This window comes from Coregonus clupeaformis, chromosome 30 (assembly GCF_020615455.1).
Source record: "Coregonus clupeaformis isolate EN_2021a chromosome 30, ASM2061545v1, whole genome shotgun sequence".
NCBI classification, from domain to species: Eukaryota; Metazoa; Chordata; class Actinopteri; order Salmoniformes; family Salmonidae; genus Coregonus; species Coregonus clupeaformis.
Window position 1 is genome coordinate 32,371,157 of NC_059221.1, and position 25,274 is coordinate 32,396,430.

At 46.3% G+C, this 25,274-nt stretch overlaps 1 protein-coding gene across 1 annotated transcript in view; it reads left to right on the forward strand.

Moving 5' to 3' along the window:
• Positions 1 to 25,070, forward strand: part of LOC121545410 (synapsin-2) — a 30,739-nt gene extending 5,669 nt beyond the window's left edge. The window contains exons 2-11 of the mRNA XM_041855925.2: positions 10,202 to 10,259; positions 15,017 to 15,108; positions 18,297 to 18,453; positions 18,574 to 18,663; positions 18,777 to 18,839; positions 19,126 to 19,268; positions 21,104 to 21,178; positions 21,527 to 21,629; positions 22,050 to 22,199; positions 22,529 to 25,070. Of these exons, the coding sequence (XP_041711859.1) occupies positions 10,202 to 10,259; positions 15,017 to 15,108; positions 18,297 to 18,453; positions 18,574 to 18,663; positions 18,777 to 18,839; positions 19,126 to 19,268; positions 21,104 to 21,178; positions 21,527 to 21,629; positions 22,050 to 22,199; positions 22,529 to 22,657 (1,060 nt within the window). The 3' untranslated portion in view covers positions 22,658 to 25,070. The remainder of the gene's footprint in view (positions 1 to 10,201; positions 10,260 to 15,016; positions 15,109 to 18,296; positions 18,454 to 18,573; positions 18,664 to 18,776; positions 18,840 to 19,125; positions 19,269 to 21,103; positions 21,179 to 21,526; positions 21,630 to 22,049; positions 22,200 to 22,528) is intronic.
• Positions 25,071 to 25,274: the final 204 nt, after the last annotated feature.

Here is a 25,274-nt window from a genome sequence, read left to right on the forward strand (position 1 = left end):
ATCCCTCCATTAGTGTGATTATATATTTAGCTAATCTAATGAAAATGCAATTAGAAGTAATTGCTTCAAGTATTTCACAGTGTCATGTTTTTTGTGAAAATGATATTTGTCTTTATGTGGCGTAGCGACAGTGATATTCTAGCTTTTTGTGAATAGATCCTGGCTTCTGTAGTCGTATGAAAGGGTATTGTTTCAGCATGATGACACTCTCCCACTGTGTACCACATATATCATGCTGTCCTTGTAGCAGAGATCATGGCTCTAGGACTGACCCCAGGCCTGTACGTATATCAGATCAACCGTCTGACACTGCTGCCCTCAAATGCCTAATTATCCTAGCTTTACATTTACATTAACTCCTCTTTCCATGTACAATGCAAATAATGCCATGAAGTGTACAATTCCCTTGTCAAAGTATGTTATCTGCATCTGCCTCCTATACATTTAGCATGAGCATACTGTGGTGTCAGAGGTTGTTGAGCTGGAGTTGAACTGTCTAAAGATGCACTACAGCCAAGGGCCTAAGACAACGTGTTATCTGTTATTAAAGTGTTATCTAGAGAACAGTCTTCCTTTATGAAACCCTAACAGAAATGGGACAGCACTCACTCACTCACAGAATGGCTGCTCAGTGCAATATCATCCTGCCTCAGAAGGAAACATCAGAACAAAGCAGCACTTCTAGTCCCTGGCTGCTCTTTGCCTGCTACCTGTTGGAAGTGGCATGGCAATTTCCCCTCGACTGACAGACTTTCAAATGGCTTTAAGATTACATACTCTCTAGTGGTTCTGTATTGACTTTGTGCATTGTAGGAATGAAGCATGTAGGCCAGATCACCATTACCATTATACTGGATGTGTCACAAATATGGCATGCTAAAGACGCCTCTTCAGATCTCATTGATATACTAGCATGGTGAGATGAGTTGGACTACTGCTTGAGTTGCTCTGTTTCAGAGGTTTGGAGATCAGATAAAATAAGTAGTAGAATAAGTAATAGCAATTTCCTGAAGACAGAAATAAACACAGAAATATAGAATATTATAAACTGGGTGGTTCGAGCCCTGAATGCTGATTGGCTGAAAGCCATGATATATCAGACCGTATAGCATGGGTATGACAAAAATACATATTTTTACAGGTCTAATTACATTGATAACCAGTTTATAATAGCAATAAGGCACCTCAGGGTTTTGAAGTATATGTCCAAAATACCACGGCTAAGGGCTGTATCCAGGCACTCCGCGTTGCGTCGTGCATAAGATCTGCCCTTTGCCGTGGTATATTGGCCATATACCACACCCCATTGGGCCTTATTGCTTCAGGACTAGAAGCTTCCCCTAACCTCTGATAAAGGATCAGATGGTTACGGTTAGGATTGGGTATGTCTTGTGACAGGAATGCTGTGCTATACATCACAAGGTGGACAAGGACAGATGGAACTGTCTCACTTATCAGACAAGTGTCAGAGGTTTGCTCTTGCCTCGTACAGTAGAGAGACAGCAATAGCCATTACTCATTCACTCAGTGTTGTAGAGTGGAGGTCACATACTGACTAGGAAAATTAAGACAAAATAGGCCTGTTAGTCAGACTTGCAGTGCAAAATTATCATAATTAAGTTTGCCTTTGTTTGACATATTCATCTAAATCAACTAATCACTGGTTATTTGGTAAATCACTGATCAAACGGAAGGCACTATTAACTGTCTTGGCCATGTTTTCACAATGGGAGGAAGCAAATGTTAATGATACATTAGTATTCAGGTAGGCTTATGCATGCCTCCATCCCACCCCAACCTGTCAAACTCATCTCTGAATCATCTCACTCTTTCAGAAACAAATATTTTTAGAGGCCATTTGAAATACGTTGTGCAATTGAGCATCTGAACTGTCCTATTTTCATGCAAACAATTTGATTACCTCCGGCTATTGTTTCTCCATCCTAACCTGCTCAAGCAATCTGCAATCTGCAATTTGCATAGCAATGTGATTCCATCAGTCAGTGAAGATCAACAGATGCCTTTAGCTCGCTCTTCTGTTTCTCATTACTTCTTTCATTTGTCTCCTCAATGTCCATGTTGATTTACAGAAATTAGCTACTGGAATGCCCCTCCAATATTTGCTCTTGTGCTCTCTCTCTCTCTCTCTCTCTCTCTCTCTCTCTCTCTCTCTCTCTCTCTCTCTCTCTCTCTCTCTCTCTCTCTCTCTCTCTCTCTCTCTTTCACTCATAATCCTTAAGAGTCTATCTAATTAACATAATATAACAATCTCCATAAAAATCTGTCAATTTAAGATAGAGATATGTTTTTTTGCATGGGCTACATCTCAATCCACAGCATCCCCCTATGTCGGCCTCCCGCATTTGGGGTGGAAAGTGGCAGAGCTACAGCGCTGTTTGTAAGGCCAGGAGACATCCTGAAAATCGGTCTTCTCATGAAAATGTCTGTAGCATCCGAACTCATATGACCACTCTATGGAAAGATGATACTCTCATGAACAGGATGGTGTTTCTCCATTTTGCTCTACGACCCCCACAAGCCCAACGGGACACGTCTGAAGTTGGTACCACCGATTTGCAAACTTCTGTATGTAGCGTCCGAACCGTTTGGCCTACAAACAAATATGACCCCACTATGGAAACGGGAGACTCTCACGAACACGATGGTGTTCTCCATTTTGCTGTACAACCAGGTACTGGTGTAAAAAATTAATGGAAGTATGGTGGTAGTTTTGTGCCAACAAAAAAATGGGGTTAAATATATGTTAAAAAAAAAAAAAAAAAAATATTTCCTGATCTTTCTTAAACTGTATCTCCGAGATATAGGAAAGAAACTTCAAAACCTTATTCCTTATGATTTATTTTTTGACTGTCTGTTTTGCCATTTATGAATGTGTTATTCAATGCATTTCTATGGGCTATAGTAGTAAAGGCCAAATTCAATATTTAATCAAATAATTATTTTAACAAGTGGCATGTACTTCATTTAATGCAGGAAGGTGTTGTTAGCATGTGCAATGGTCAGGGTGCAGAGCAAAAAAGCAAAGATCAATCAGTTGATTGTAGGTTTAATTATCTTTGCCTCAATGCATAGGCCTATGTAATGTAACCAACTGGGGTTTGAACCCAGGCCTCCTGGGATCAATAAAACTGTGTTAACTCGCTGAGCTAAAGCCTAAGCATTAGCTAGGGAAACTAATGCAGGTATTCAGGTGTCAAGGAAGGTTACTCATCATGTGAGTGTGATTCTGAACCACCTCCGCTTGTCACGAGTTACAAAGCCAGAACCCAGAAGCAGACCAGGACAAGGTAAGTTGAAACGAAGGTGAGTGTTTATTTACAAATTCAAGAGTGATGCTGAATAATCCAGGGAACAGAGCGGGCGGCGTTGATTAGTTGTTGGGGGTGCAGTGGTTGATCCCATCATGGCTCGGCAGCCGCCGACCACCAGGCAGAGGTTGGATGAAGGTCCCGGATGAGTGACTGCAGATGGAACAAAACGGAGGTAAGTAAACAACAAACCAACAAGGTGCAAAACAACAAAACTAACGCTAGACGCTCTAAGACTGATACTCTGGTAAACCTACTGTTCATGGCTAACGATCCGGCAGGGAATGGATGTTAGGCCAGAGCCTAAGAAGGGTGATGATCAGGACCAGGTGTGCAGATTGCTGATGGGATGCAGGTGCGGAAATCAAGAGAGCTCCCGGAGCGTTCCCGAACCCTCGGGAAACTGGAGATCACGAACAGAAAAACTAGTCCACAGACAGGACCCGACTCAGACTGCCGGGATCGTTACAGTACCCCCCTCCGACGAACGCCACCGGGCGGACTCCCCGGAGCGCCAGGATGGAGGCGGTAGAAGTCACGGATGAGGTCAGCATCTAGGATCTGTCGCCGCGGAATCCAACTCCTCTCCTCAGGACCATACCCCTCCCAGTCCACGAGATACTGGAAACCTCGGCCCCGCCGTCTGGAATCCATGATGCGCCGCACCGTGTAGGCAGGACCGCCTCCGATCATCCGAGGAGGAGGAGGAGGAGGCGGAGGAGGCAACAGAGGACTGAGGAAAACAGGCTTGAGGCAGGAGACATGAAAGGTGGGATGGACTCTGAGCGTCCTCGGGAGTTTGAGTCGAACTGCCACCGGATTGATCACCTTCTCCACCACAAACGGACCAATGAACTTCGGTAACAACTTCCTAGACTCAGTCCGTAAAGGAAGATCCCGTGTGGCCAACCAGACCCTATCTCCGATGGTGTAGGTGGGAGCGGGGATCCGGCGACGATTCGCCTGGAGCTGATACCGGTCCGAAACTCTAAGGAGTGCCTTTCTGGCCCGATGCCAGGTCCGGTGGCAACGACGAATATGGGCCTGAACAGAAGGCACTGAGAGCTCCTTCTCCTGAGAAGGGAACAAGGGAGGTTGGTAGACATACAGGCACTGGAAGGGAGACATCCCAGTGGCAGATGTAGGGAGAGTATTGTGGGCATACTCAACCCAAGGCAACTGAGAGACCCAGGAGGTGGGGTTGGAAGAGGCCAGGCAGCGTAGCGTGGATTCCATCTTCTGGTTGGCTCTCTCCGCCTGACCATTAGATTGGGGGTGAAACCCAGATGTGAGACTGACTGTAGCTCCAATGGCCAAACAGAAGGACTTCCAGACAGCAGAGGTAAACTGAGGGCCACGGTCGGAAACGATATCACTGGGCAACCCATGGACCCTGAAAACCTCCCTAACCAGGATCTCGGACGTCTCCGAGGCAGAGGGAAGCTTGGCAATTGGCACAAAGTGGGCGAACTTGCTGAATCTGTCCACGATAGTCAGAACGACCGTGTTCCCCTCAGAAGCGGGCAACCCAGTGACAAAGTCCAGGGCCAGATGCGACCATGGTCGCCGGGGAATAGGAAGGGGGTGAAGTAGTCCAGAGCTGGGCCGATTGGTACTCTTATTCTGCGCACACACTGGACAGGCAGCAACATAACCCCCGAGTATCCTCGGCCATGGCAGGCCACCAAAAACGTCTGCGAAGAAACGCCATCGTCCGAGCCACGCCAGGGTGACAAGCCATCTTGCTGGCGTGGGACCATTTGAGGACCGCAGGGACGAACCGACTCAGGCACAAACAACCGACCGGGTGGACCGTTACCGGGACCGGGCTGCGTCCGAAGAGCCGCCATCACCTCCTCCTCAATCTTCCACCTAACAGCTCCCACGACGCAGTTCCGGGGGAGAATTGTCTCGGTCTTGGACCCACTCTCCTCCGTCTTGGAGAACATCCGAGACAAGGCGTCCGCCTTGCCGTTCTTAGATCCAGGTCGGAACGTCAGGGAAAAATTGAATCGTCCGAAAAACAACGACCACCTGGCCTGACGGGAGTTGAGAGCGTCTAGCCGATTGCACGTAAGCAAGGTTCTTGTGGTCAGTCCAGACAATAAACGGCTGCTCCGCCCCCTCCAACCAGTGGCGCCACTCCTCCAAGGCAAGTTTCACCGCGAGAAGCTCCCGGTTACCCACATCGTAATTCCTCTCCGCAGGCGAAAGGCGACGAGAGTAGTAGGCGCAGGGATGGAGTTTACTGTCCGTGGAGCATCGCTGCGACAGGATGGCGCCAACTCCCACATCAGACGCGTCCACTTCAACGACGAACTGACGGGCCGTGTCCGGTTGAGAGAGAATCGGTGCGTTGGTGAATCGCCTCTTCAAATCCAGAAACGCTCGATCCGCCTCCGGATTCCACTTGAAGCTCCTGATACTGGAAGTCAAGGCCGTCAACGGAGCGGCCACACGGCTGTAATCCCGGATGAATCTGCGGTAGAAATTCGCAAACCCCAAAAATCTCTGGAGCTGCAATCTCGTACCGGGCTGGGCCCATTCCAGAACCGCTCTAACCTTCTCCTGGTCCATCCTAATCTCTCCCCTGGAGATGATGTACCCGAGAAAGGATGTCGTGTGGGCGTGAAACTCGCACTTCTCGGCCTTCACGAACAGGCGATTCTCCAACAATCGCTGCAGAACCTGCCGGACATGCTGGACGTGGTCGGAAGGTTCCTTCGAGAAGATCAGAATGTCATCCAGGTAAGCAAACACAAAGAGACCGATCATATCTCTCAGGACGTCGTTCACCATACTCTGGAATACCGCTGGAGCATTGGTCAGTCCAAACGGCATCACCTGATACTCGAAGTGACCCATCGGTGTATTGAAACCCGTCAACCACTCGTCTCCCTCTCTGATCCGGACCATGTGATACGCATTGCGTGGGTCTAGCTTGGTGAACACCGTAGCACCCTGTAAGGAGTCGAAGGCAGAACTCATCAAGGGCAGGGGATACTTGTTCTTGATCGTGATGTCATTCAAACCCCGATAATCAATACACGGTCGAAGAGAGCCATCCTTCTTACCCACAAAGAAGAATCCTGCCCCCAGGGGGTGATGACGAGGGACGAACGAGACCAGCAGCTAGGGACTCCTTGATGTAGGTCTCCAAAGCCTCACGTTCAGGGCGGGAGATACTGTATAACCTTCCCTTGGGGTAGACAGCTCCAGGGAACAGGTTGATGGCACAATCATATGGTCGGTGGGGAGGGAGTGACAGAGCCTTCTGCTTACTGAACACTTTCCCCAAATCGTGATATGTCTCGGGAACCAGGGACAAATCTGGGGGTTTAGCCTCAATCACCTGACTGGGAACCGAATGGGGACAGGCAGTCTTGAGACAGTTAGCATGACAATCAAGGCTCCAACTCGTTACCTTGCCCGTCACCCAATCGAACGTGGGATTGTGTTCCTTCAGCCAGGGGTATCCAAGGACCAGAGGAACATGGGAAGACGGCAGAATGAAGAATGAAATCATCTCCGAATGATTCCCCGACAACAGCATCTTAACCGGTTCAGTCCTCATCGTGATACGTGCCAGACTACTGCCGTTCAGAGTGGTCGCTTCAATGGCTTCCGGCAATTGCTCCTTGGAAAGCCCCAGCTGTTCCACCAACTCGGCATCAAGAAAGCTTCCATCGGCACCTGAATCGATAAAAGCGTTAATCGCTAAGCTCTGATTCCTGTTCACAAGGGTAGCCGGGAAACGGGGTCTGACAGAGGTACTGAGAGGTTGAAACTGGCTCGCTAAAAGTCCTCCCAACTTTAGCGAGCCGGGCAGTTTGACGACCGCCGGGAACAAGTGGAGATGTAATGTCCCGAGCTACCACAGTAGAGGCAGCAGTTGGTCTTACGTCTATGTTGACGCTCCTCCTTGGTTAACCCGTGCCGCCCCACTTGCATGGGTTCAGAATCGGGAGAGAGGACCTCTCCACTAATCCTTTGTGGTGGAGAATGATCGACGTGTTCTGGTCCACCACCCGACCCGACTGGGAACTGAGAAGCTGATCGATTGGACGGACCCCATTGCTTCTCCCTCCTTCGGCTCTCGGACTCGATTATCCACCCGAATAGACAAGGCTACCAAGCTGTCCAGGTCACTAGGCTCCGGATAGGAGATCAACTCATCCTTGAGCTGCTCCGACAGACCCTGGTAAAAGGCCGCTTGCAGAGACTCCTCATTCCACCCACTCTCCACAGCCAACGTCTTGAACTCGATCACGAAGTCGGCCACGCTGCGAGTTCCTTGGTGAAGCGAAAACAGGCGCCTAGCGGCGTCCCTCCCTCGGACGGAATGGTCGAAGAGCTTCCTCATCTCGGCCGTGAACCCCTGGTATGAAGCCATGCAGGGGTCTTGTCGTTCCCAAACGGCTGAAGCCCACTCCAGCGCTCGACCACGCAGCAACTCAATCACAAAGGCTATCCTAGCCTTGTCTGTGGCATAAGAGTAGGGCTGTAGATCGAACACTAACCCACACTGCATAAGGAAAGAACGGCATCTTCCCAGCTCCCCCTCATATTTATCCGGCGCCGGAACCTTGGGCTCACGGAAGGACACAGCTCCAGACGCGGCAGGCGAGATGGGTGAAACCGGTAGTGGATCCTCCACCGGAAACTTGCGCTGGTTCTGGACCTCCGTCAGACCGGTAGAAAGGTTCCAACTGACAACGCTATCTCCTGTAGTGCCGTGCTATGTTGTCCCAACATCTTCTCCTGATGGGAAATGGCATGGCGAACAGAGTCCAGGTCCGCTGGGTTCATACTGGCCGGATCGTTCTGTCACGAGTTACAAAGCCAGAACCCAGAAGCAGACCAGGACAAGGTAAGTTGAAACGAAGGTGAGTGTTTATTTACAAATTCAAGAGTGATGCTGAATAATCCAGGGAACAGAGCGGGCGGCGTTGATTAGTTGTTGGGGGTGCAGTGGTTGATCCCATCATGGCTCGGCAGCCGCCGACCACCAGGCAGAGGTTGGATGAAGGTCCCGGATGAGTGACTGCAGATGGAACAAAACGGAGGTAAGTAAACAACAAACCAACAAGGTGCAAAACAACAAAACTAACGCTAGACGCTCTAAGACTGATACTCTGGTAAACCTACTGTTCATGGCTAACGATCCGGCAGGGAATGGATGTTAGGCCAGAGCCTAAGAAGGGTGATGATCAGGACCAGGTGTGCAGATTGCTGATGGGATGCAGGTGCGGAAATCAAGAGAGCTCCCCGGAGCGTTCCCGAACCCTCGGGAAACTGGAGATCACGAACAGAAAAACTAGTCCACAGACAGGACCCGACTCAGACTGCCGGGATCGTTACACCGCTATACACATACATTCAGTACATCCTCCACAAGTAGGAACTGAATCAGGGAGACAGTCGTGATACCCATTCCTTAAACCAACACTGACCTATCTACAATTTCAGGCATTGTCACTGTGGTTCTGTTTCTGAGTCATGTCTTTGGCAGCCCCACATATATCAATTTATCATAACACAGATAATCTACAGGCTTTTCATTCCCTGTGACTGTGCTGCTGTGACTCATATTCAGATTATTGTTTTCCTCCACAGCCACAGATAAATCCCAGACTCAAATTAGATCAGCAATAAATTATTCAGCCAGTCCTCACTAGGGTGTGTTTGACAAACGGTACTGACATGAAACAAACAAGTAGAAGATATATCGAATCATTTTTCCAATAGTATTTTTCTTCTGCTAGTAGGCTTCGGTGCTCACTGCTATGTGTCATTTCAATAGAAAGTTGAATATATGCTGGCCATTGAAACTTTGTATGGCTCTACTGTAGGCCTATATGCAGCACCTTTTGGTTACTTTGGCCATTGAACTATACAGCAGCATTTTAGAGAAGGTTTGTCAGAAGACTGTTTGGGGTTTTAGACCTCCGTAGAGAACAGCCATTTTGTAATCTTTAGTGGAGGAGTATCCCATTGAAATCTGTACACTTCTCTACAGCATGGTTCCAGTTGAAGTTTCGGCCATTGAAAAGCTTGACATAGTTCATTGGCTAAGAGCAACACCATGGCAACACTGACGAGAGGAGAGGCAATGCTTTCAACAGTCCCCTGACACTTAGTTTGTTTCAGGTCACTAAGTTTGTCTCCATTGATTAACCTCCCTTCCCCTCGCTCATCACTTTAAGAGCATGACGAAGGTCTCCTCTCTTTGTCTGTGGTTCAATTCAATAAATGCACTGTGTATGGGTTCAATAATGCCCAGCCTGCCTGTCTGCAGAGAATGAGTGCCAGTACCTCTGTACAGACATAGCTCAATGCTAAGCTGATATTAACACTGGATGCGCTATTGAGCCAGATAATTTCAGCCATTTTATGGAATTGTAAAATGAATCTCGTTCTGAGGGCTTTTGACTGCAATGCACCATTCAGGTAAGATCCACTAGATGGAAGCAAATGCTGCAACACGGGGGACTACTTAAATTTCATAAAAGGACTAAAACAAATCATAACATAAAAAAGTGATTAGTAGTGGAGATGACACTACCTTGACTTTATCACTTTAACAATTCGCCATGACATGTTTATCTGAGGGGAATGTGTCACAAGACAGAATGTTTTGGTAATGGTGTGGTGTGTATTTAAAGTCTTTGCTCCATAAAATCCATATTGATGCATTTTAAAGTCAATGAAGTGTGTCTTATTCAATATTGACTGGAGCCATTTGTGATTGTAAATTGATGGAAGGCGTTCACAAAGAAACGTGATCACAAGGAATCAATAGCAGAAGGATCTATCAGTGTTATCTCACCATGTCCTCTAAAGGTTAATCAATTATCTTCCCTGTTGCCTAGGGCCAAACTCTTCAGAGGGAAGAAAGTACACGGAGATTATGACATCAAAGTGGAACAGGTAAGCCTCGATAGGCAAACTGCGTCGATTTACTTTTGGCATCTGTCTCAGATAGAGTTGTCTACATAGATACTTTTATTCCATTCCAGCCAATACATATACAGTTGAAGTCGGAAGTTTACATACACCTTAGCCAAATACATTTAAACTCAGTTTTTCACAATTCCTGACATTTAATCCTAGTAAAAATTCCCTGTCTTAGGTCAGTTAGGATCACCACTTTATTTTAAGAATGTGAAATGTCAGAATAATAGTAGAGAGAATGATTTATTTCAGCTTTTATTTCTTTCATCACATTCCCAGTGGGTCAGAAGTTTACATACACTCAATTAGTATTTGGTAGTATTTGTTGTCCTTTGTTGTCCTTAAGCCATTTTGCCACAACTTTGGAAGTATGCTTGGGGTCATTGTCCATTTGGAAGACCCATTTGCGACCAAGCTTTAACTTCCTGACTGATGTCTTGAGATGTTGCTTCAATATATATCCACATAATTTTCCTTCCTCATGATGCCATCTATTTTGTGAAGTGCACCAGTCCCTCCTGCAGCAAAGCACCCCCACAGCTTCACGGTTGGGATGGTGTTCTTCGGCTTGTAAGCGTTCCCCTTTTTCCTCCAAACATAACGATGGTCATTATGGCCAAACAGTTCTATTTTTGTTTAATCAGACCAGAGGGCATTTCTCCAAAAAGTACGATCTTTGTCCCCATGTGCAGTTGCAAACCGTAGTCTGGCCTTTCTAAGGCGGTTTTGGAGCAGTGGCTTCTTCCTTGCTAAGCAGCCTTTCAGGTTATGTCGATATAGGACTTGTTTTTCCTCCAGCATCTTCACAAGGTCCTTTGCTGTTGTTCTGGGATTGATTTGCACTTTTCGCACCAAACTACGTTAATCTCTAGGAGACAGAGCGCGTCTCCTTCCTGAGCGGTATGACGGCTGCGTGGTCCCATGGTGTTTATACTTGCGTACTATTGTTTGTACAGATGAACGTGGTACCTTCAGGCATTTGGAAATTGCTCCCAAGGATGAACCAGACTTGTGGAGGTCTACAAATTGTTTTCTGAGGTCTTGGCTGATTTCTTTTGATTTTCCCATGATGTCAAGCAAAGAGGCATGAGTTTGAAGGTAGGCCTTGAAATACATCCACAGGTACACCTCCAATTGACTAAAATTATGTCAATTAGCCTATCAGAAGCTTTTAAAGCCATGACATCATTTTCTGGAATTTTCCAAGCTGTTTAAAGGGACAGTCAACTTAGTGTATGTAAACTTCTGACCCACTGGAATTGTGATACAGTGAATTATAAGTGAAATAATTTGTCTGTAAACATTTGTTGGAAAAATTACTTGTGTCATGCACAAAGTAGATATCCTAACCGACTTGCCAAAACTATAGTTTGTTAACAAGAAATTTGTGGAGTGGTTGAAAAACAAGTTTTAATTACTCCAACCTAAGTGTATGTAAACTTCCCACTTCAACTGTATACAGTGCCTTGCAAAAGTATTCATCCCCCTTGGCGTTTTTCCTATTTTGTTGCATTACAACCTGTAATTTAAATGGATTTTTATTTGGATTTCATGTAATAGACATACACAAAATAGTCCAAATTGGTGAAGTGAAATGAAAAAAATTACTTGTTTCAAAAAATTCGAATAAATAAATAACGGAAAAGTGGTGCGTGCATATGTATTCACCCCCTTTGCTATGAAGCCCCTAAATAAGATCTGGCGCAACCAATAACCTCCAGAAGTCACATAATTAGTTAAATAAAGTCCACCTGTGTGCAGTCTAAGTGTCACATGATCTGTCAAATGATCTCAGTATATATACACCTGTTCTGAAAGGCCCCAGAGTCTGCAACACCACTAAGCAAAGGACACCACCAAGCAAGCGGCACCATGAAGACCAAGGAGCTCTCCAAACAGGTCAGGGACAAAGTTGTGGAGAAGTACAGATCAGGGTTGGGTTATAAAAAAATATCAAAAACTTTGAACATCCCACGGAGCACCATTAAATCCATTATTACAAAATGGAAAGAATATGGCACCACAACAAACCTGCCAAGAGAGGGCCACCCACCAAAAGTCACAGACCAGGCAAGAAGGGCTTTAATCAGAGAGGCAACAAAGAAATATAACCCTGCAAAAGGAGCTGCAAAACTCACAGCAGAGATTGGAGTATCTGTCCATAGGACCACTTTAAGCCGTACACACCACAGAGCTGGGCTTTACGGAAGAGTGGTCAGAAAAAACCCATTGCTTCAAGAAAAAAATAAGCAAACACGTTTGGTGTTCGCCAAAAGGCATGTGGGAGACTCCCCAAACATATGGAAGAAGGTACTCTGGTCAGATGAGACTATAATTGAGCTTTTTGGCCATCAAGGAAAACTCTATGTCTGGCGCAAACCCAACACCTCTCATCACCCAGAGAACACCATCCCCACAGTGAAGCATGGTGGTGGCAGCATCATGCTGTGGGCATGTTTTTCATCGGCAGGGACTGGGAAACTGGTCAGAATTGAAGGAATGATGGATGGCGCTAAATAAAGGGAAATTATTGAGGGAAACCTGTTTCAGTCTTCCAGAGATTAGAGACTGGGATGGAGGTTCACCTTCCAGCAGGACAATGACCCTAAGCATACTGCTAAAGCAACACTCAAGTGGTTTAAGGGGAAACATTTAAATGTCTTGGAATGGCCTAGTCAAAGCCCAGACCTCAATTCAATTGGGAATTTGTGGTTTGACTTAAAGATTGCTGCACACCAGCAGAATCCATCCAACTTGAAGGAGCTGGAGCAGTTTTGCCTTGAAGAATGGGCAAAAATCCCAGTGGCTAGATGTGCCAAGCTTATAGAGACATACTCCAAGAGAGCTGCAGCTGTAATTGCTGCAAAAGGTGGCTCTACAAAGTATTGACTTTCGGGGGGTGAATAGTTATGCACGCTCAAGTTTTTTTTGTCTTATTTGTTGTTTGTTTCACAAGAAAAAATATTTTGCATCTTCAAAGTGGTAGGCATGTTGTGTAAATCAAATGATACAAACCCACCAAAAATCCATTTTAATTCCAGGTTGTAAGGCAACAAAATAGGCAAAATGCCAAGGGGGGTGAATACTTTCGCAAGGCACTGTAGCTCCTCCCACCAGCCTCCTCTGATCTATGCTGTATTTATGACTATTGATATACACTACCGGTCAAAAGTTTTAGAACACCTACTCATTCAAGGGTTTTTCTTTATTTTTACTATTTTCTACATTGTAGAATAATAGTGAAGACATCAAAACTATGAAATAGCACATATGGAATCATGTAGTAACCAAAAAAGTGTTAAAAGTTAAATATATTTTATATTTGAGATTCTTAAAATAGCCACCCTTTGCCTTGATGACAGCTTTGCACACTCTTGGCATTCTCTCAACAAGCTTCATGAGGTAGTCACCTGGAATGCATTTCAATTAAGAGGTGTGCCTTCGTAAAAGTTAATTTGTGGAATTTCTTTCCTTCTTAATGCATTTGAGCCAATCAGTTGTGTTGTGACAAGGTAGGGGGGGGGGGGGGTATACAGAAGACAGTCCATCATTACTTTAAGACATGAAGGTCAGTCAATATGGAACATTTCAAGAACTTTTAAAGTTTCTTCAAGTGCAGTCGCAAAAACCATCAAGCACTATGATGAAAATGGCTCTCATGAGGACCGCCTCAGGAATGGAAGACCCAGAGTTACTTCTGCTGCAGAGGATAAGTTCATTAGAGTTACCAGCCTCAGAAATTGCAGCTCAAATAAATACTTCACAGAGTTCAAATAACAGACACATCTCAACATCAACTGTTCAGAGGAGACTGTGTGAATCAGGCTTTCATGGTCGAATTGCTTCAAAGAAACCACCACTAAATGACACCAATAAGAAGAAGAGACTTGCTTGGGCAAAGAAACATGAGCAATGGACATTAGACCGGTGGAAATTTGTCCTTTGGTCTGGAGTCCAAATTTGAGATTTTTGGTGCAACCGCTGTGTCTTTGTGAGACGTGGTGTGGGTGAACGGATGATCTCCGCATGTGTAGTTCCCACCGTAAAGCATGGAGGAGGTGTTATGGTGTGGGGGTGCTTTGCTGGTGACACTGTCTGAGATTTATTTAGAATTCAAGGCACACTTCACCAGCATGGCTACCACAGCATTCTGCAGCAATACTCCATCCCATCTGGTTTGGGCTTAGTGGGACTATCATTTGTTTTTCAACAGGACAATGACCCAACACACCTCCAGGCTGTGTAAGGGCTATTTTCCCAAGAAAGAGGGTGATGGAGTGCTGCATCAGATGACCTGGCCTCCACAATCCCCCGACCTCAACCAAATTTGAGATGTTTTGGGGTGAGTCAGACCGCATACTGAAGGAAAAAGCAGCCAACAAGTGCTCAGCATATGTGGGAACTCCTTCAAGACTGTTGGAAAAGCATTCCAGGTGAAGCTGGTTGAGAAAATGCCAAGAGTGTGCAAAGCTGTCATCAAGGCAAAGGGTGGCTATTTGAAGAATCTCAAATATAAAATATATCTTCATTATGTTTAACACTTTTTTGGTTACTACATGATTCCATATGTGTTATTTCATAGTTTTGATGTCTTCACTATTATTCTACAATGTAGAAAATAGTAAAAATAAAGAAAAACCCTTGAATGAGTAGGTGTTGTAAAACTTTTGACCGGTAGTGTAGTTTCTACATTCAGTTCTTCAGATGGATCTGTCTGTTTTTCTGCCATCCAGGCTGAGTTCAGTGAGATCAACGTCATAGCTCACTCCAACGGGTCTTGTAATGTGGACATGCAGGTTCTGAGGAACGGTACCAAGGTGGCCAGGTGAGACACGTGCGGACGCGCGCACAAACACACACACCACACACACACACACACACACACACACACACACACACACACACACACACACACACACACACACACACAAGCCAAACAGTATTATCTGAAATCATTGGCACTTCACCAGTGCCGCAAAAGGCAATTTTTCATAAGCAACATACTCAAACATCGAATCTGAAAATGTGCCATTGTCACGCCCTGGCTCTGGGGACTCTTATATGTTGAGCCAGGGTGTGTAGGGTCTATGTTTTGTGTTCTATGTTCAGTTTCTAGTTCATGTGTTTTCTAGGTTGGCCGGGGTGGTTCTCAATCAGAGGCAACGAGAATCAGCTGCTGCTTGTTGTCTCTGATTGGGAACCATACTTAGGCAGCCTGTTGTGCACTTGTGTTTTGTGGGATCTTGTTCCGTGTAGGTTTGTGTTTGTTAACCGAGGACTTCACGTTTCGTTTGGTTGTTTTGTATTTTGTATCGTGTTGCCAGTACACTATTAAAGAGATGTACGCATATCACGCTGCACCTTGGTCCACTTATTACGACGATCGTGACAGAAGATCCCACCAAAACAGGACCAAGCAGCGTGTCCAGGAGCGGACAGCCTGGACTTGGGAGGAGATCTTGGACGGGCAGGGGTCCTGGACTTGGGAGGAAATCCAGGCCGGTATGGATCGGCGTCCGTGGGAGGAGACGGTGGAGGCGCGCCATAGAGAGGAGCAGCGGCGCCAACCGGGCCGACGTCGGACACGCAAGAGGCAAACCCAATAAAAAATTTGGGGGGGGCACACGGCATGGACGACGGGGCTGCTGGAGGCAGCTACTGGGCAAGTTTGTGGATTAGGAGAGGAGGCCACCGAGTTTGGGGGGCTGGAAGGGAGGTTGGCGGAGCCTAGAGGTAGAGCAGAGCCAACTCCCCGTACTCAGGCTAGGCAGCGTGAGACTGGGCAGGTTCCGAGGTATGCGGAGCTGCGTACTGTGCCGCGAGTGGTCCGGCACAGTCCGGTACGCCCTGTGCGAGCACCACGCACGTGTCGTGCTAAGGTGGGCATGCAGCCAGGACGGAGTGTGCCGGCTCAACGCTCGTGGCCTCCAGTACCCCTCCTCGGTCCCGGATATCCTGCGCCAGTGTCACGTGCTGTAGTGCCAATATGAGTACACAGCCCTGTACGTCCTGTGCTGATGCCGCACACAGTGTGTGTAAAAATAGGCATTCAGCCAGGGCGGGTTGTGTCAGCTCTTCGCTCCAGACTTCCAGTCCGTCTCGCCAGCCCGGCCTGGCCTGTTCCTGCTCCCCGCACCAAGCCTATGGTGCGCGTCGCCAGCCCGGCCCGGCCTGTCCCTGCTCCCCGCACCAAGCCTGTGGTGCGCGTCGCCAGCCCGGCCCGGCCTGTTCCTGCCCCTCGCACCAAGCCAATGGTGCGCGTCGCCAGCCCGGCCTGTTCCTGCCCCACGCACCAAGCCAATGGTGCGCGTCGCCAGCCCGGCCCAGCCTGTTCCTGCCCCTCGCACCAAGCCAATGGTGCGCGTCGCCAGCCCGGCCCGGCCTGTTCCTGCTCCCCGCACCAAGCCAATGGTGCGCGTCGCCAGCCCGGCCCGGCCTGTTCCTGCTCCCCGCACCAAGCCTGTGGTGCGCGTCGCCAGCCCAGCCCGGCCTGTTCCTGCTCCCCGCACCAAGCCAATGGTGCGCGTCGCCAGCCCGGCCCGGCCTGTTCCTGCTCCCCGCACCAAGCCTATGGTGCGCGTCGCCAGCCCGGCCCGGCCTGTTCCTGCTCCCCGCACCAAGCCAGTGGTGCGCTTCGTCAGCCCGGTCCGGCCCATTCCTGCTCCCCGCACCAAGCCAATGGTGCGCGTTGTCAGCCCGGTCCGGCCTGTTCCTGCTCCCCGCACCAAGCCAGTGGTGCGCTTCGTCAGCCCGGTCCGGCCCGTCCCTGCTCCCCGCACCAAGCCAATGGTGCGCGTCGCCAGCCCGGCCCGGCCTGTTCCTGCTCCCCGCACCAAGCCTACGGTGCGCGTCGCCAGCCCGGCCCGGCCTGTTCCTGCTCCCAGCACCAAGCCAGTGGTGTGCTTCGTCAGCCCGGTCCGGCCCATTCCTGCTCCCCGCACCAAGCCAATGGTGCGCGTCGTCAGCCCGGTCCGGCCCGTTCCTGCTCCCCGCACCAAGCCAGTGGTGCGCGACGTCAGCCCGGCCCGGCCTGTTCCTGCTCCCCGCACCAAGCCTACGGAGCGCGTCGCCAGCCCGGCCCGGCCTGTTCCTGCTCCCCGCACCAAGCCAGTGGTGTGCCCGTCAGCCCGGTCCAGCCCATTCCTGCTCCCGCACCAAGCCAATGGTGCGCGTCGTCAACCGGTCGGCCCGTTCCTGCTCCCGCACCAAGCCAGTGGTGCGCGACGTCAGCCCGGTCCGGCCCGTTCCTGCTCCCCGCACCAAGCCTGTGGTGCGCGTCGCCAGCCCGGTCCGGCCCGTCCCTGCTCCCCGCACCAAGCCAGTGGTGCGTGTCGTCAGTCCGGCACAGCCGGTGCCTGTTTCACCGGTGCCTGGTCAGGTACCGGTCAGCTGCTCCACACCGGAGCCTAAGCAATCCGCTCCACCGATGTCCAGCTCCAGCCAGCGGGACCAGACCAGGGGCGCTACGGGGGGTTGTTAGAGGGTGGTGGTCACGCCCGGAGCCGGATCCGCCTCCGAGGCGGAATGCCCACCCGGCCCCTCCCCTGTTGGGTTTATGTTGGCGCGGTCGCAGTCCGCACCTTTGGGGTGGGGTACTGTCACGCCCTGGCTCTGGGGACTCTTATATGTTGAGCCAGGGTGTGTAGGGTCTATGTTTTGTGTTCTATGTTCACGATCTAGTTTATGTGTTTCTATGTTGGCCGGGGTAGTTCTCAATCAGAGGCAACGTGAATCAGCTGTTGCTTGTTGTCTCTGATTGGGAACCATACTTAGGCAGCCTATTGTGCACTTGTCTTTTGTGGGATCTTGTTCCGTGTTGGTTTGTGTTCATGACCGAGGACTTCACGTTTCGTTTTGTATTTTGTATCGTGTTGCTAAGTACACATTAAAGAGATGTACGCATATCACGCTGCGCCTTGGTCCAATCATTATGACGATCGTGACAGCCATGGTTGTGAAGGTCAAACCACTTTTCATTTCTCTCTGAAGCATCTGTGTATTTATGTTTTACAGGTCATTCAAGCCTGACTTTGTCCTCATCCTCCAACATGCCTTCAGTATGACCCACAATGAGGACTTCCGTAACCTGATCATTGGTCTGCAGTATGGGGGCATCCCCAGTATCAACTCGCTGGAGTCCATCTACAACCTGTGTGACAAGCCCTGGGCGGTAGGCAGACAGAAGGCTGGCTGGGTGCAATGCATGAGACTTGTTTATTTGTGTCTTAAGTCAGTGGCATAACTTCACTAATGGATGTCTCACTAATGGATATCAAATGTTTGTCTCTAGTTTGCACAGCTAATAAGCACCTACAGGAAGCTTGGTGCAGAGAAGTTCCCTCTGATCGAACAGACCTTCTATCCCAACTACAAGGAGATGGTAATGACCTAATCATGTCCTCTGAAAATGTAGCCATTAATGTGGACTTATTTTGCTTCGTTGTATCATGAAACCAGACATAAAACAATCATGTCTGACGGTTTATCACTCAGGTTGCCATGCCAACGTTTCCTGTAGTTGTGAAAATTGGACACGCTCACTCAGGAGTAGGAAAGGTAAGAATGTTATTAAGGCTTGATATTGTTATTCTGTAGACTGTCGGGCTGCTAGTGGAGGGTGTTGGTTGGCGAGAGGTGCATTCTGGTCTGGTTGTTATTATTGTTCATTACAAAAACAATTACATCACAAAAAATAAGGTTATACTAGCAGACAAAATACATGGGTTAATGTTGCCGTTTGGAGAGGACCTGGTTGTTTGAGAGAACCACTGACGACTATCATCTCCTAATGTTGTTTCCTCCCTGGGTTTCTTACTGTACTTACTGTGTGTGTTGTGTCCAGGTGAAGGTGGATAACCACAGTAAGTTCCAGGACATAGTCAGTGTTGTGGCTCTCACCCAGACCTACACCACCACAGAGCCCCTCATCGACTCCAAGTACGACATCAGAATCCAGAAGATTGGCAATGACTACAAGGCTTACATGTACGTACTATTCGCCATTTTGTATTTATGATTATTCCTCTGTTGTAAGCTAATGTAAACATCTGAAAACCTTTAAATGTTCCACATTAGGCATACAGTGAGGGAAAAAAGTATTGGATCCCCTGCTGATTTTGTACGTTTGCCCATGATCAGTCTTTCATTTTAATGGTAGGTTTATTTGAACCGTGAGAGACAGAATAACAACAAAATAATCCAGAAAAACGCATGTCAAAAATGTTATAAATTGATTTGCATTTTAAAGAGGGAAATAAGTATTTGACCCCTCTGCAAAACATGACTTAGTACTTTGTGGCAAAACCCTTGTTGGCAATCACAGAGGTCAGACGTTTCTTGTAGTTGGCCACCAGGTTTGCACACATCTCAGGAGGGATTTTGTCCCACTCCTCTTTGCAGATCTTCTCCAAGTCATTAAGGTTTCGAGGCTGACGTTTGGCAACTCAAACCTTCAGCTCCGTCCACAGATTTTCTATGGGATTAAGGTCTGGAGATTGGCTAGGCCACTCCAGGACCTTAATGTGCTTCTTCTTGAGCCACTCCTTTGTTGCCTTGGCCGTGTGTTTTGGGTCATTGTCATGCTGGAATACCCATCCACGACCCATTTTCAATGCCCTGGCTGAGGGAAGGAGGTTCTCACCCAAGATTTGACGGTACATGGCCCCGTCCATCGTCCCTTTGATGCGGTGAAGTTGTCCTGTCCCCTTAGCAGAAAAACACCCCGAAATAATTAATGTTTCCACCTCTATGTTTGACGGTGGGGATGGTGTTCTTGGGGTCATAGGCAGCATTCCTCCTCCTCCAAACACGGCGAGTTGAGTTGATGCCAAAGAGCTCGATTTCTGTCTCATCTGACCACAACACTTTTACCCAGTTCTCCTCTGAATCATTCAGATGTTCATTGGCAAACTTCAGACGGGCCTGTATATGTGCTTTCTTGAGCAGGGGGACCTTGTGGGCGCTGCAGGATTTCAGTCCTTCACGGCGTAGTGTGTTACCAATTGTTTTCTTGGTGACTATGGTCCCAGCTGACTTGAGATCATTGACAAGATCCTTCCGTGTAGTTCTGGGCTGATTCCTCACCGTTCTCATGATCATTGCAACTCCACGAGGTGAGATCTTGCATGGAGCCCCAGGCCGAGGGAGATTGACAGTTATTTTGTGTTTCTTCCATTTGCGAATAATCGCACCAACTGTTGTCACCTCCTCACCAAGCTGCTTGGCCATGGTCTTGTAGCCCATTCCAGCCTTGTGTAGGTCTTCAATCTTGTTCCTGACATCTTTGGAGAGCTCTTTGGTCTTGGCCATGGTGAAGAGTTTGGAATCTGATTGATTGATTGCTTCTGTGGACAGGTGTCTTTTATACAGGTAACAAGCTGAGATTAGGAGCACTCCCTTTAAGAGTGTGCTCCTAATCTCAGCTCGTTACCTGTATAAAAGACACCTGGGGTCATAAATCTTTCTGATTGAGAGGTTGTCAAATACTTATTTCCCTCATTAAAATGCAAATCAATTCATAACATTTTTGACATGCATTTTTCTGGATTTTGTTGTTGTTATTCTGTCTCTCACTGTTCAAATAAACCTACCATTAAAATTATAGACTGATCATTTCTTTGTCAGTGGGCAAACGTACAAAATCAGCAGGGGATCAAATACTTTTTTCCCTCACTGTAAGTATCTGCCTTTTTTGTTGTTGTTGTGTAATCCAGAAGTGTAATCGAATTAATCCAAGACAATTTAATTTGTGAATCCTTGAATTAACAATCAACAGGGACTTTAATATGTATACCATTTGTATAATGTCTCATACATTATAGGAGGACTTCAATCTCTGGCAACTGGAAGAGCAACACAGGCTCAGCCATGTTGGAACAAGTGGCCATGACTGACAGGTATGAGTCCTGAACAACAGCAGTACAACACCACTGACAATGCTTCCATTCTAATAGGACAAGACAAGAGAATGCCAGACAATAGCCTGTCTCATTACGAAAGTCAATTATAATTCATGTAGCTCATTATGAAACAATCTAAATGTCTGTATTGATACAAGTTAGCACTCTGTATTGTGTTCTCTCTGAATGGTACACAATTGATTAAAGCCATTTGAGTAATCACACTGCTACATGCAAATTATCTCTATTAAATAGCATCACACTCGTCCTTGACATAAATCTGTTGACTGTGACACTATGTAAGACCACTTTGTGTGAGATCTATCCTCCTTGGCTTGTGTTCAGGTACAAGCTGTGGGTTGACACCTGCTCAGAGATCTTCGGAGGGCTGGATATCTGTGCTGTCAAAGCCATTCATGGAAAGGACGGGAAAGATTACATCACTGAGGTAGGTGTTTCCTAGTAAGTGTAAAATATTTCACATCGCCTGAAATATTGCAGGAATTATTATGATGTATTACCTAATTATTCAGCTGCTCTCAACACACAGGCAGTTTGCTTATTAAATATTTTGAAATATTCAACATATTTGTTAACCAATGTATTACTGTATTCCATAACCTTGTTAGGTCGCTATCTGGTTGTTATGGGAACAGCAGCCTACACATGATATGGTTAAATGTTCATGTTTCACAGATGGCACAACTATTGAGAGCATGGGATGGTATCCAAACATATTTCCCTAGCCATTCAGTTAAACCCTCACTTTAACCAAATGTGACACACAATCTACTGTGCTTCCTTCATAACTTACTCCACGTCCACCTTCTCTTCCTCTGGTAATAATACCATCTTCTGTGTGTGTCAGGTGGTGGGGTCCTCCATGTCGCTGGTAGGAGAGCATCAGGCAGAGGACAGGCAGCTCATCACTGACATGGTGGTAGCCAAGATGAACCAGGCAGTAGGACGGACACCCGCTGGGTCTGCTAACAGACCAACCACCATGCAGCCGTCACAGGTATGGTGAAGTAGGCTACATACACCAACTGTATGGGAATATGATCAGTCATAGTCTCACAGGTAGGCTTTTAGGAAATCCTGTTTGAGAGCCTCCACCTGTATTAGAGTTTAGTGTATAATATCCATATTACTGTGTCTTAGTAACTAGTGTATAGCTAGATTTGTGTATAGCCTTTGTGTATTGCCAGATTAGTATAAAACCAACATTGGATCTATATTCTTGTTGGAAAAGTACATTCTTTAAAGCAGTATGAAAACAGAATTGTGTCATAAGGACATTTAACTGTAGTGTCTCTGGGAGTAACACTTTGTTTTGTGTGTTTGCAGAGTGGTGTCCAGAAGGACCTGGTGGTTGATCCCAAGACTGGTGCTACACGCCCTCCTCAAGGTTGTCTGCAATACATTCTCGACTGTAATGGCGTTGCAGTGGGGCCAAAACCCGTCCAGGCCAACTAATTAGCCCGCCAAAGTGGAAGTCTATGTAATATTGAAATGATGATGACGTACATTAGCTGAACACAAAAGCAGAGAGGAGGGGAGGGAGTTGGGGAGTGGAGAGACGTTAGACAGACTGAGATCTGGCTGGTGTTAAGTTTGGCCCAGAGTGTACTGCTGGCCTGGAATGTGTTTTTCCTCTATGCAGTGTCAAGATGTACTGTCCACTTGTTTCCCTGTTGATTTAGTGTGCTTGTAACGGTCGCCTCTGTTTCTCTGTAGCCGTTGTTTTCTTTGGGGCTGTTGTTGACGGTGTAATGAGCAGATTGTGTCTACACTGAGTCTAGTGCTGCTGTGTGTCAGGTGTTTGATTTAGTCATTATTCATCATTTGACCCCCCCCCCCTCCATTTTGGTGTGTACTTTTAGATATTGTCAAACTGGTTTATCGTGCAGTTTGACGTTTGTGTATATGTCAATATGTAAATGTGGGTGCGTGTGTCTGTAGTGGTGATTATTTTCATACATATACTAATATAATAGGTAATTATCTTTTGTTTTGCCTGAATGATATGAAGGCAGGTAACTGTATGTTTTAAATGTCAGATGATCAATCAGGATGTTTCTTTAGTGACATCAATGTTATAGTTCCAAACTACTGTCCCTGTGATTTATGCATTGTGAATGTGTCATAATATGGAATACATATTGTATAAGTTATACAAAATAGGTGTATTCATAAACAACCAAGTGTTAGAGCCAAGAAAGCTAATGAGTACACCAACACATACAGCAAGATCACTTCTATGTAGACCTTCATTGTTTAAAAGGAGGTTTGAAACATGTATGAAACGTTGCTGTTTCTTTGTTCATTATTAGCAGATAGACTACCCATACTTCCCTCAGTGAACATTGCTATAATAACCAACTCCTAGCAAGACAGTTCTTTGACAGTTTTATAAATTGTCTCTATGCACAGAACACAGCCATAGATGTCTTCATGTGTATGAGGACAAACATATTAGATAACTTACAAAATTACAATAGACTACTCTAGCATTTTGAGAGAAATAATACATATTTGACTTATTTATTATCACTCAGCACTTATAATCACAGTCCCCACACTGTAAATATATAGGATATGTTTGTGGCAGCTGCATTTGCGTCAGCAGAGAGGAGAGATTGTGATAGAGTTAGAGAGTAACTGTGATAGTAGAATGCTCTCATTAAGATTCGTTAACAGAATGACTCTAGGGGTGTGTTCATTATCTAATGAGATTACAGTAATAACCGTTTCCTCTTAGGTCTATGATGCATGTGTAAACCTATTTGTGATATTTCAGGAAGTGAAGTAGTCAAATTAGTCCTGTCATTTTCAATTATGTTGTCAAGTAAAAAATTAAATTGTGCTTCAGTGAAATGGTCTTGCATAATAATATATTTAAATTACTAGGTATAAGGTTTCTGATACCACCATACACATACCGTCCATGCTCAATATCAATGACTGTAGTGGTGTTGCCATGACAACAGGGATGGCGCTCTGTATTGCAGTGATGATATGTGTGGAGTTATGCTTATGTTACTGCCATTTAAAAATAATTTGACATATTTGCCTTATCATACTCCTCTGAGTTAATGGAGAGTGCAATATATATGTTTATAACTTTATATTCTTTATATTTTTAGTACCAGATCTTCTTCCATAATTTATTCATAGAGCTATATTCACAAGTGGGATACAAACATTCTCCCATAGCTACCACTGTTGTACATTAAAAACACCTGCATTAAGTAGTAGTTATTAGAAGCCATGCATGTGTCCTATTTGGTGAAATGGTCGTACAACTAAGAATACATCTATATCAAGGTAATTGTACATGTGTGTCCCATTCTAAAACACTTTGTTTGTTACTAACAGAATTGTACAAACGAACTATGTTTAGCAAGCTCAGTGTGCAAGTTATTTTCCTAGGTGTATGAAATAACATTGTGTCTGTGCAGATAGCCTAACCCAGAGAGTAACCCTGTAAAAGCCTTGCCTGTGGCTTTATGGTTTTGTGTTTTGATTTGTGGAGTAAAATGCCATGACGTATCTACAAAAGGGAGGATAGAGCGGTGGCACCAAGGTCCTTAATAGTTGCATAGTGACGTATTTGTTGTGGAACTAATTGATTAAAGAAGTTATTGTCAGGGGAAACTCAAAATCAGCCATCCTGCCCAGGTGAAACTCCTTTGCTGGTTCAGTTTTTCAAACCTGCTGGGTTGCAGCTATTTTGGACCAGGGTGACTACTATCTGTTAAGTGTGCACTCTTGGAACTAGTGTTGAACTGTTTGAAAAAATCCAGTACAGATAACAATACATTGTAGAAAAATTCCCCAAATTGATATTTTCCCCTGTCACTGGCAATAAAGCTTCCTTTGCAATATATGTTCAGTCTGTGTTGCCATATTTGTTATGGTTGTATAAAAACACTAGGCCTATATCAACGAGCAAATCACCCTATATTGTGTCACTATGTACAGTATATACAGTGGATAGGGACTCTTTAAAAAGTCAGTTTATAGAAAGTTATGTGGAGCAAGAGAACCAACAACAAACACAGGCGAAGAAAGGTCAGAACACAATATCAAT